At 36.3% G+C, this 13,442-nt stretch overlaps 1 protein-coding gene across 1 annotated transcript in view; it reads left to right on the forward strand.

Moving 5' to 3' along the window:
• LOC103505121 (KH domain-containing, RNA-binding, signal transduction-associated protein 3-like) overlaps positions 1 to 13,442 on the forward strand; it is a 78,874-nt gene that overhangs the window by 61,391 nt on the left and 4,041 nt on the right. Inside the window, exons 4-7 of the mRNA XM_008469432.3 lie at positions 3,017 to 3,133; positions 11,299 to 11,445; positions 11,955 to 12,168; positions 12,917 to 13,112. Of these exons, the coding sequence (XP_008467654.1) occupies positions 3,017 to 3,133; positions 11,299 to 11,445; positions 11,955 to 12,168; positions 12,917 to 13,112 (674 nt within the window). The remainder of the gene's footprint in view (positions 1 to 3,016; positions 3,134 to 11,298; positions 11,446 to 11,954; positions 12,169 to 12,916; positions 13,113 to 13,442) is intronic.

Raw genomic sequence — 13,442 nt, forward strand, 5'->3', positions numbered from 1 at the left:
CTATCCCTATGATACCAGTTATACAAAAAGGGATGTCGTCGTAAAACCATCAGGAATAATATCACTGTAGTTCGTGAGAAACCCGGGGTAGACGTGGCTCTGAGACGTTTCTTCTTCCTCTCCTTCTTCTTTCTCTCCTCTTCCTTTGGGGTAGACATGGCTCTGAGACATTTCTTCTTCTTTTTATTCTTCTCCTTTTTTCTCTCCTCTTCCTTCTCCTGCTCATCCTTCTTCTCCTCCTCCTTCTTCCCCCTCTCCCTCTCCTTCTTCTTCTCCCTCTGCTTGTTCTCCTCTTCCTCTCCTCCTCCTTTTTCTCCTCTTCCTTCTCCTTCTTCTTCTTATCCCTCGGCTTGTTCTCCTCTTCCTCTCTTCCTCCTTCTTCCTCTCCTCCTCCTTCTTTTTCTCCTTCTCGTCCTTCTTGTTCTTCCTCTCCTTCTTCTACTTCTCCTCCTTCGTTTTCTTCCCCTCCTTCTTCTCCCCCTCCTTCTTCTTCCAGCATTCAAGGTATTACCAGCACACACTGTATGTACACAGATTAGAAGTACCAGCACACACTGTATGTACACAGGTTGGAAGCCGTCTGATAAAAGACCTCGGAGCAACAGGACGACAAACTTTAATTCGAAGTGAAACGGTAAAACATGTCCTCGTTGATAAAACGTTTGGAATCATATCAGCATCAGGGGGCCTTTGAAAGTGGGTTGATGCACCTACTTGTTATTAGAAGTCTCGAGTTACACGTAGTATTTGTAGAAGCTTAACCCATCCTTTAGGGCTGTCTGGCCCCTACACCTAAGCCTCAGTTTGGGCTTTTTGTGTATGGGGCTAAGCTGTGGAGTTACACGTAACTTGTATAAGAAGGCACGAGAAATGGGAATCTTTCAACGGGCCACTTTGACTTGGTTGAGATCCAGGCCCTGGAAAATGTCTCTCTCTTCGGCCTGCACCCTAGTATACCTAATAACAGGATTCTAGGTCCTTTTCCATTTTGTCCATGTAAAAGCAGATGCAAATATGCAACACGATGTTATGAAATGCAATTAAACGAAAACAACATGTTTTAGTTTTAACCTGATGAATTCAAAAATTTTCCAGCCTCAAACTAAATTATTTAATATTTACCTACAGGTTTTCTATAGGATTATTAAATTTTAGAGGATATTTATTTTGATATCGGTATAGGTTATGGATCTGTATCTCACAATTTCAAATACAAGTTCATTAGCGTTTCTCCTCTTCTAAAATTTGGGTAACAAAATTCACATTTTTCACATAGAAAGGAGACATCCATAGAAAGTCTCCGATTTTTCCCAAATCAATTTTAAGAGATGATGATAACTCTCCTTAGAACAGATGATTGATTGACATGATATCATTTAAAATAAAAACAATAACCGTAAAATTCAGTCGACTTTGACAATGGTTCAAATCACCAGCTTTCTATTTTATTTCCCGTGTTTTAGTGTTAAATGTTACCGATATACGTGCTTTTTCGTTAGTGTTTCGTAAAATATTGACATATTTTACTTAAGGCTAAATAATTGAGAAATCACACTGATTGATCTCAGGTAGGTACCATAAGCGTTGTACAAAACAATACAGTTTTATTTCATGTTTCAGAAAATAAATTCAATGTGTCTACGCCTTCATGAATCATGATGTATATTTGAGTTTTCATTCCTCGTGTTGAGTAAAGTAAGATTGATGAAGATCTGTATTTTTTTTTTTTTATTTATTTATTTTATTATTATTATTTTTTTTTAAACTTGAAAAGGCGTTTACGATCTGATATCTTACTCTGACAAAAAAGTACTCTGTCACGAGAGGAAAGAATGCACCTATTTATCAAGTACTAATACTCAGTGCTTTTGTTTCTTTCAAGTTTTGTAAATTCCCGTTGACAAGCTTGAAACTTGACACTAAAACAAAAACTTACCCGCCATGTGAAAGTTTTCCTTTCAATGCACCTTTCTGTTTTAGAATAGATAAGGTGCTGCTTGTTGTCACGAGAGCCATTAAACTTTGTTTTGAGCTGACACTATTTCACCTCTTTCTATTTTGTGGGAAATAATTTAAGCACGTTTCTGAAAATCAACTGCAACCTGCAACTCTTCTAAATTTCATACGGTGGAAATTTTGAAGACCTTCAGTTAAAAAAAAAAGTCGAAGACATTTAAGTTTCAAAAAACTGAGCTACTGAGCTCAACGTATTATAAAAGTTGGAGCATTTGGGGTGTCGAGTTTTAATATTTAAATGAATTATTTTGAGACAACGCTTTCAAATTCGCGTTAATTTTTAAAATCCTTTTCCCGTCAGTTTATGATGAGTGAAAGAGGAGTAATTAAAACGGTAGAGACTATAATTTTAAATACAGACAGGAGTTTAACCCATGTTGGCTTACTTGGCTTTTGTAATTTTAATATATTTCAAATAGGATTCAGGGATGAGTATGGGAAAAACTGAAAAAAATACAAAATCAGTTAGTCTCATAGTAAACAAGCACCCTTAAAAGTTGGAGCAGAACAAATCTACCCCACATATTTTCCAAGTTTTTCATCTTATTATTCTACGTTCTAAGAACTTTATTCTAAGAACCCTTTTTAAGTTTCTAGGTACCAAAACGTCGGAAATCGCTGCAATCTGAAATTGCAGAGCGGAAAGACAAAAGTAAAAAGGAAAGTGAAAAAACAATAGATGAAAACGAAGCACGGATTAATAACAATAGGAAAATAGAAGCAATGCAATCCTTTCGTAGCGTCTCTAGCTTGAGACTTTAGGAAGGCTTTTGGAATTTATTCTTATACTCTTATTTTTAGAACCTTTGGAAAGTCCAAGTCATTGTAACTTATCTATTAATCAAAGTAATTCCCAATGCACCTATATTTATTGACTGATTTATAGGTATTTATGTAAATTATATCTTGAACATCCAAATATTAGGGGTCATCAAGGACACCCAGTGGGACCTATTCCTACTACAGCTTGCAATAATGGAATTGAACTTTTTGTTTCCAGTTCAACTTTGTGGGCAAACTATTAGGACCGAAAGGAAATTCACTAAAGAGGCTACAAGAAGACACAATGACCAGAATGGCAATTTTGGGGAGAGGTTCGATCAGAGATAGACACAAGGTAAGAAGGAAAAGAGACATACTAATAAATTATTTCATGTATTATGAAGTTTATTAAATGGTTAAGTGATGGAAAACACCAAAATATGGCGTTTTAGCATTGTGTCATGACAGTTGCCTTTGGCGGTCTCTGATTATTATGTACCATGTACCTAATTAAATTATTTAAATTACCTATTACCCTCGCTTTTAAGACTCGAATCCACGTGTTTTAGTTACCAAGACATAAAATTTAGGAACCATGGGATTTCAGACAAAAACACAGCTGTTCTCTCCCAACCAGTCATAAAATTCATACTATACTCTGTTCATGATGTAAATTTTTTTACTGTTTCATTTTATTGGCGGATTTGATGGGCCAGATTGTTCACAGGAATAATTTCGATTGTTATCGTTGCTATTTAAATTTACTGTTTTTTATTTACTGTCGAAATCCAATCTCGTTTACTGTCCTATTTACCGTTATCTCTGTGAAGTTCTTCAGAAAAGTTAGCTTGTCACGAGAGACTAAACACAGGAGCAAATGTGTTCCTTTCAATTGATGCTGATTTGTTGTACTTAATTTTATAGGTACTTAATTTTTGTGTTTTTTATACTATATTGCAAATAAAACGATACCTATATCTTATTCTACAGATGTCCCTTGTTAGGGTGTATTTTCCTTCCGGAAAACTTCTTATTTACTGTCGAAATCCAATCTCGTTTACTGTCCTATTTACCGTTATCTCTGTGAAGTTCTTCAGAAAAGTTAGCTTGTCACGAGAGACTAAACACAGGAGCAAATGTGTTCCTTTCAATTGATGCTGATTTGTTGTACTTAATTTTATAGGTACTTAATTTTTGTGTTTTTTATACTATATTGCAAATAAAACGATACCTATATCTTATTCTACAGATGTCCCTTGTTAGGGTGTATTTTCCTTCCGGAAAACTTCGGAAACGGAACGGGTTCCCTTTTGGCAACTGAAACGACCCTGTACTGAACCATAGGAAATCCAAGATGGCGCCACATCGGAACCGGTTCCGTTTTGGCAACTACCTACTCCCCATAATATGTCAAAATATATAAGACCTTGGTTAGACTGCGGGGGAAAAGGGACTTTTCAGTCCTATCCCAGCAGGATAAACAAGTTTTGGCAACTGAAACGACCCTGTACTGAACCATAGGAAATCCAAGATGGCGCCACATCGGAATCGGTTCCGTTTCCGAAAGTTTTCTGAATAGAAAATACGCCTTTAGGATGTTCCTGTGTTATACATCCTTCCTTCCTTGGGTTAGTGGTAGGATGGGCATGAAATGTGGGGTTTGTCAAATATAGATGGATAAAAGTATTTAATCTGACAGGATGATCTCATCCCTGCTTTGAATGCTTTGGGACAGCATGGGTAGGGAATGTAGGGATATCATTCTAAACAAGGTAGGTATAATAATACCCCTTCCTACTGCCAAACAAATGATATTACCTACCTGTATGCCTCGGTGGTGTAGTGGTCGAAGTTCTCGTCTGGTAAACACAAGGGCACAAAATCAATCCCAGCCTAGGCATAGAATTTCATTATTTATTTCAGGATTTCTATAATACACATTTATGGAACTCTAAGAGATTACCTACTCCCCATAATATGTCAAAATATATAAGACCTTGGTTAGACTGCGGGGGAAAAGGGACTTTTCAGTCCTATCCCAGCAGGATAAACAAGGTGTATTCTTTCTATTCTACCTACATGGTTAGAAAAATAAAAATCTATGTGTAGGTACCTACCTCTGCCTTTTTTTCTGTGGATTTTAATTTACGTATTTATTTATTATCTAAAAAGAAAAAAATCCCTTGAGTGAGACTTGGGATAATATTATGTAAATATCCGAAGCAACCTGGATTTAATCAATTTATGAAATACGCAGCCTGTCAGCCAATTAAAGAACACAAAATAATTTAAAAGTCCAAGAGGCTTTCTTGAATCTCTTGGGACTTATTATTTTTGTAAAAATGGTGGCGAGTACCTAATTAACCCCAGTAGAAATAGCCGTCATAATATCTTTCTCCTGAAACAAGTTTCTTCCTCCTGTTTTTTTTTTAAACATTTTACGATCGCATTATTAGCCATTATTATGGAAAAAAAAAATGCCTGCCTCGTCTTCTTTAAGCGAAAAAAAAATGCCTGCCTCGTCTTTTTTAAGCGGAAAATGTTCGACAAAATGCTACAAAGCGTACAGTTCCATTTGAAGAAACAAAAATGTAATAAAAAGGTTACTCGTCAGCAGGTACCCCTCCGCCTCGCTTTCAGCTAAATGCGTTTTTCTCTCTCGAGTATCTCCATTCCTATTTACATCTCTCCCGCTCCCTATTCTTCCCTTTTACCTGCTCCTATTCCTCTAACCTTCCTCCCTCTCTTTGTTTTCATCGTTATAAAAAGAGAACAATATTTGACTTGATATGAGATATTGCGAATAAATCACTGTCTGGATGATACAACAGGGGGATAACAGGGGTACAACGGGGGTAAAACAGGGGTATAACGGGGGTAAAACAGGGGTACAATGGGAGTAAAACGGGGATACAACGGGGGTAAAACAGGGATATAACAGGGGCGGTCACGTACCTACAAAGTCGTTTGGTTAATTCTCTCTTCTTCTCATTGTTGTCCTCTTTTCTATCATGTCTTTTTCGTACCTTTTGTTCGAGAAAATTTCACTTAGCTCGCTCTCTGTTCTGTTTACGACTAAACCTACTCCTGAAATGTGATTTATTAGAGGGAGATTTTGTGGGGTAAAGGGACTTTTTAGCGTCTAGTCCTGGTGGGTGGGATCTGTTGTTTGTTACGCGAACCTTTTGTTTATTCTCTGGAGTAAGATTACGTGAGAAGTGTTTTTTTTTTTTTTTAAAATGTTTTTTTTTTTTTTAAATGGCTCACACTGAGGACACTAGGTTAGAAAAAAGCTGTGAATGAGTTCAGTTTTGTTGATACTCAACCCAAAACAATTGAGGGAATTCAAGAACAAATTATGAGAACAAAGAAACTGAACGGTTTAGGTATCTGTCGGAAAATATTTATATTCGACAAACTCCGTAACCATTTGCCATATTTCTGGGGATTTCACTGTAATAATGTTACACAAAATACATTAAGAAGTATAATATGTTAACATATTTCCCTGGAGGCAAACTACTAAATCATTTTCATGAAAAGGGAAAAAAATTGGCAAAGTTTATCGTTATTAGATTGTTAAGACCTTTCAATTTCCATGTAGAGAAAAATGATACAAATTGTCTTGTTTTTCCCCAAGGTAAAAAAAAATAAATAAAAAAAAAAATGAAAATACCCAACACACAGTGATGTTAAGCAGGTATGTTGTAGTGTTGTACAATGTACAATTGAACATGTACAGTTGTACACTAACGAGCAAAGAAAAAAAATCGCTGCAGATTAACTTCAGAACTTTTTTAATGTCGACCATTTTACCATTGAAAATCGAGCCAACTGGAGAACCAAAAACAGGATAGGTATATAAGACAGCAATATGGGCTTTTTTGGATTCCACAAAACATTAAAAAATATTGTAAAAAAAAAAAAAAAAAAAAGGGATGAAAACTTTTCCTTCAGAGTAAAGGGTATGAAAATGAAAATATTTTGCACCCTAGTATACCTAATAACAGGATTCTAGGTCCTTTTCCATTTTGTCCATGTAAAAGCAGATGCAAATATGCAACACGATGTTATGAAATGCAATTAAACGAAAACAACATGTTTTAGTTTTAACCTGATGAATTCAAAAATTTTCCAGCCTCAAACTAAATTATTTAATATTTACCTACAGGTTTTCTATAGGATTATTAAATTTTAGAGGATATTTATTTTGATATCGGTATAGGTTATGGATCTGTATCTCACAATTTCAAATACAAGTTCATTAGCGTTTCTCCCATTCTAAAATTTGGGTAACAAAATTCACATTTTTCACATAGAAAGGAGACATTCTAGTATACGTATAGAGTCTCCGATTTTTCCCAAATCAATTTTAAGATGATGATAATAATATTTATTATAGAATACGAGTTTTTTATTTCATGTCTCAGAAAATAAATTCAACGTGTCTACTCCTTCATGAATCATGATGTATATTTGAGTTTTCATTCCTCGTGTTGAGTAAAGTAAGATTGATGAAGATCTGTATTTTTTTTTTTTTATTTATTTATTTTATTATTATTATTTTTTTTTAAACTTGAAAAGGCGTTTACGATCTGATATCTTACTCTGACAAAAAAGTACTCTGTCACGAGAGGAAAGAATGCACCTATTTATCAAGTACTAATACTCAGTGCTTTTGTTTCTTTCAAGTTTTGTAAATTCCCGTTGACAAGCTTGAAACTTGACACTAAAACAAAAACTTACCCGCCATGTGAAAGTTTTCCTTTCAATGCACCTTTCTGTTTTAGAATAGATAAGGTGCTGCTTGTTGTCACGAGAGCCATTAAACTTTGTTTTGAGCTGACACTATTTCACCTCTTTCTATTTTGTGGGAAATAATTTAAGCACGTTTCTGAAAATCAACTGCAACCTGCAACTCTTCTAAATTTCATACGGTGGAAATTTTGAAGACCTTCAGTTAAAAAAAAAAGTCGAAGACATTTAAGTTTCAAAAAACTGAGCTACTGAGCTCAACGTATTATAAAAGTTGGAGCATTTGGGGTGTCGAGTTTTAATATTTAAATGAATTATTTTGAGACAACGCTTTCAAATTCGCGTTAATTTTTAAAATCCTTTTCCCGTCAGTTTATGATGAGTGAAAGAGGAGTAATTAAAACGGTAGAGACTATAATTTTAAATACAGACAGGAGTTTAACCCATGTTGGCTTACTTGGCTTTTGTAATTTTAATATATTTCAAATAGGATTCAGGGATGAGTATGGGAAAAACTGAAAAAAATACAAAATCAGTTAGTCCCATAGTAAACAAGCACTCCTAAAAGTTGGAGCAGAACAAATCTACCCTACATATTTTCCAAGTTTTTCATCTTATTATTCTACGTTCTAAGAACTTTATTCTAAGAACCCTTTTTAAGTTTCTAGGTACCAAAACGTCGGAAATCGCTGCAATCTGAAATTGCAGAGCGGAAAGACAAAAGTAAAAAGGAAAGTGAAAAAACAATAGATGAAAACGAAGCACGGATTAATAACAATAGGAAAATAGAAGCAATGCAATCCTTTCGTAGCGTCTCGAAGTATTGTCAAGGGCTAAGGGGAGTCATTGATAATTCATAGTTGTTTCTAAAGGGTAAAAGTAGGCAGTGGTGTATCCTTCATGGAAACTAGGGGAAGTAGAATAGAATAGAATAGATATATACCTTGCATGTTTAACCTGCTCGAATAGGACTGAAAAATCCCTTTACCCCCGCAGTCTAACTAAGGGGAATCCATGTTGTCGTGGCAGTATGTGGACGGTTCAGTCGACATCGATCGACGTCCCGTCGACTATGTGTGGACACACCTTAAAATAGCAAGTGCTTGTGCCACGGATGAAAGTATTGAAAGTAAAAACTAAAAGGGATTGAAAAATGTCCATATCCCTTCAAAAGTTATAAGTACTATAGATGGTTTCTAGCTTTTAAATGAATTATCTATAGTACCACACTTACTTTTAGTGTTTTATTATTTTCAAGTGTAGGGACTTATATAAAATGGGTAGCCCCCGTTAATTTAAAAAAAAAAAAATAATAAAAATTAAAACTTCCCCTTTGAAAATCATACTATAAATGGGTTTCTAGCTTCCCCATTTGAAAACCTCAGCCCACACCACTGGGAGAAGGTGATAAAAACAAAGAGGTGAGATAACAAAGTCTCTCTATCTCGCTCTTCTGTTTCTTCATTTTGTAATTTCCCAAATTATCGCTCCTTTCAGCAATGTAAGGATCTAGGTTTCCGTTCTACGAAATTGGTACTTTGCCATGCTGAAAATTTGATAAGGTTAGTGACGAGCAAGTTAACTGAGTAGCTAGCGAGATGGTACTCTCAGATCTTGAGAAATTAAGGAATATTGTACTAAGTACTGACCTACATACCTAAATCATGCCTAAAAACTGTTGGCATAAAAGGACTTTTTAGTCTTAGTCAACAGTATAAAATAAATAAGGCATAGGTATTTAATAAATAAATCACATTGATTTGCTATTAGGTACATAAATGTATGCGTATTATTTTACCAGAATGAAAAGACGGTACCTATAATATACATAATTATTATTTAAAATATGAGAAATAATTTCAAAAGATACAAGTTCGTGTTAAAAGGTTTTTGACTTCTGAGCTTGATAGGAGACTACCGCTTAGAAGTCAACAATAATTTCAAAAGAAACCCGTAGACCTTGGGGTTAGTAGTATAGTAGTGCTATTTTGTACCTTCAAAAGTTGTGAAATCATTATTTTTTAGATTTTTACCTACACTTCAGTGAACAATATTTTGTAGTTCCCCACTTAAGTGTACACTTGAGCTTTTTCTCACGACTGTATCTGCAGTACCTGCGCTACGTACGAATTTTCATTATTTGATTGTATCACTCAAAATTCAAACGTAAAAAGTTTAGATTTTAACAATAATGTTTCCTATAGGCTTACGAAAGTTCAAAAGAAAGTTTAAACAAACTTTTTAAGTACCTACAGGTAAATTTCAAGAAAACGATTAAAATCAATTTTATGAAATGTAGGGACTATAGCCTACTATATAGGTATTTTTGTTGTTGTTGTTGTTTAAAGGTTGGTAGGCTGTTGTTGAACGGTTAGGTAGAGCACCCAACACCAAGAGTATTGTAGCTAGGATATGAACACTTTTTCCTGGAAAAAAAAAAACCGTGGGTAATTAAAATACCTACAACTTTTTCCACATATTTCTCTGGAGAAAATTCATCTGAATTTCCCTTGAAAATGTGTAAATATGAACGGAAAGCTATTTATTCTATTCAGAACTTTAAATAAAGTTTTTAGTTGCAATTTTATTATTTCAAATAATAGATGGGTATCTACCTATTATTTCATTTGCCACCTGTGTGCCATGTGCCTAGACTGCTGTGAATTTATGTATTGTTTCATGATCTGCACATTGCATACACAATATAAAGTCAGGCAATCATAAAAATAACTTTTCTGGTAGGCAGGTACCTACCTAGCTACCTACATAGTTGGTAGATTCACCATGAATCACAGAAATGTGTAGGTTTTGGTAGGTAGCTAAACAATAATTAAAAAAAGTAAAAAAAACTTTCAAGAGGAATGTTTTCACGGTAAGCCTAAGCTATTACCAGTCGCTGCAACTATTCAAAAGTTTATTTTTTAAATCTAAAAACTCTCGAAGTTTTACCTTTCAGTTTTTAAAACATGAAGGTTTTTATTGGACTATGGAGGTTTTTAGCGAGAAAAAAAAAGCTGTCTTTTGTTTATTCACCAGAAGAAACTTTTACTTTTATTTTTCTTTATTGTAGTTCAGGAAAGTCGTAACATCTGGAGGAATTTCTAGCTAGTCTGTTGTCTACTAGGTTGTAGCTACCTAGTTCTGTACTCAGTACCTAGAATCCTAGAATTCGCGTTCAGTATGTATTTCTTTTTAGCTGAATTTCCTTTGGGGATGAGCTGTTCATTTTCTGCAGTTGTAAATTTCTAGATGCGGTAGTTTGAATCTACCAGCAATCTATAAAATCGTAAAGTTCGTCGATAGTGACATAACTATTCGAGGACATTAACGTAAAATAGTTACAGGTACGAAATACTTACGAGACATAAATAAAAAGGGAAAAAACAGTTTCGACGATTTTATGCAGCTTTTTGTGGGGGGAAAAAAATCCCAAAGCTCAAGTGGACAGTAAAAACCAAAGAAAATAAAATAGATATCTACCAAAGGAAAACTTTGAATTTATACGTGTGGCGAAATCTTTCCGCAAAAAATCTCGGTTGCAGGGCTGTATTTAGAGGCCCTCTCGGGTTTTATTTTTGCTCTTTTAGTCTAGACCAGACTCTGAAAGTTTGGAGGGTATTTATTAACCATTTTCCTCTTTTGTATCTAAATTTTGCCCCCTTTTCCATTGTTTTATACGGAATTTCAATTATTTCAACTACCCTCGGTCCCAATTAGTTGAAATAATCGAGGTTCTACTGTATGTCTTCACTTGACTTATTTCAGGAGGAAGAATTACGCATATCTGGGGATCCAAAATTTCTCCATCTCCTAGAGGAGTTACACGTCGAGATCACAGCATTTGCTCCCCCTGCAGAGGCTCACGCACGCATTGCTTACGCCCTCGCTGAAGTTCGAAGATTCCTAGTACCCGTAAGTTCCCCTGTTCGTAAAGCCTGTCCGCCTGTCGCACATTGGAAGGGTAGAAGCGCGTAGTCACCTCAAAATCCAAATCTATGAAAATGATACAGACCTCTCACACTAGGGACGCGCGACTCAGGTGTCCGAAGTGTGAGAGGTCTGTATCATTTTCATAGGTTTGGATTTTCAGGCGACTACGCGCTACCTACAATTCCAAAGTGTGGCACGAGGTCGCGGGTTCGATTCCCGCCCGAGGCGAACTTTATCCTAAACAGATAAGGTTGGCTAATGGAACGGTTGTCTTTCTCCTATCTTCTGTTACCCTTCTCTCTTTGATTCCCTTTATTGGTCTCACTTCCAAATTTGTATTTGGTTTCAACTAGTCTCACTTCCAAATTTGTATTTGGTTTCAACCAATCTCACTTCCAAATTTGTATTTGGTTTCAACCAGTCTCACTTCCAAATTTGTATTTGGTTTCAACCAGTCTCACTTCCAAAAGTTTACACGTTCCCTTTTCCAGGACTACAACGACGAAATTCGACAGGAGCAAATGTGGGAGATGCAAATCCTGAAGGAAGACGGCGGTGCAGCTTCCTGTTCGGAATCTTCCGAGTCGAGCGTGAACAACCCTCTCCTGTACGCTGAGAACACTTCCCCTGTTGAAAACCTGACGCCTCCTGAGTACACACTGGTGGATCCCGCCTTCAACAGGATTCAGCCCGCCACTGAAGCAAGTAAGTGGTCCTTCCAATGCCGTGGATTCCGTTCTAACAGTCTCCTCTTGTTGTTAAGCTCAAGATTCAAAACATGAATAGCGCATAGAGCTTTTTAGTCCGTCCTTCCTATTATTACAATAGTAATAAAAAAGTTATAAGGGACGGACTATTGTATTCGCTTCGGTGTCTGTATGTCAGTCTGTCAGTCAGTCCGTCAGTCTGTCCCCATAGAAGGACTTTTTGCTCTTAATTCTATGTGATATGCTCTCCCCTTCACTCTGCTTTGAGCCTAAAGGTGTGTCCACACATAATCGTCCGGCCGTCCATCGATGTCGACTGAACCGTCCACACTGCCTCTACAACATATATTCACCTCGTCGATCGATGGCCGGTTGACTACGTTTGGACATACCTTTAGAAGTAACAAGAGGTGTAAGCTAAAAATTCAATCTATTCAATCGAACCGGGCCAACTTATTAGCTGAACTGGAATGTTTCTGGACACTAGTCCACGGCGAGTCACTGGACTGCCTACAGTACCTACTGGTCTCGAGTAATGCAGTCATATCCTAACCAATATGAAGTACCTAGATAACAAGGATTTTGAAGGAATGGAAGAAAAAAGTTTGTAAAAAGAATGGCAACCTGCCTTCTCGAAAATGAAACATATAAGCACTGCGTTTAGACTGCGGGAGTAAAGGGACTTCTTAGTCTCATTTTGGTAGGATAAACAAGGTATATTCTATTCTATTCTTCTTCCGTTTCAGTTAATATACCGACCAAAACCATGACCACGGCGGCTCTAGTGAACCGCAAGAGACCTCTACTCACCGCAGGAAGCTCAAGACCCACCATGTCTCCAACCAAACGGACCGTGCTTTCCATTTTGACTCGAGCAAGAGTCTCCCAATCCAAACCTACCGGCGTTCTGGCCACCTCCAAACATCACTATATCACCAACGGGTAAGTATCCAATCCAATACTAGGTATCCTTTGTATGCAGTCTGGTTGCTCAATCTCTTGTAAAAAAAGTATTCAATCTTCACTGCGACCTTTTTAGATCTATTGTGACAAACCCTAACGAAGAATGGATCAATTGGATCACATTTAATAAAATCCGTCTCGCCTTACGCTTACGTGCCCGAGTCCAAAATTTTGTTGTTCCAATGCGTTTTGGACAGTTTAATTTAAGCACGTTTCTGAAAATCAACTGCAACCTGCAACTCTTCTAAATTTCATACGGTGGAAATTTTGAAGACCTTCAGTTAAAAAAAAAAGTCGAAGACATTTAAG

The sequence above is a fragment of the Diaphorina citri genome, unplaced genomic scaffold, assembly GCF_000475195.1.
Source record: "Diaphorina citri unplaced genomic scaffold, Diaci psyllid genome assembly version 1.1 scaffold152, whole genome shotgun sequence".
NCBI lineage: Eukaryota > Metazoa > Arthropoda > Insecta > Hemiptera > Psyllidae > Diaphorina > Diaphorina citri.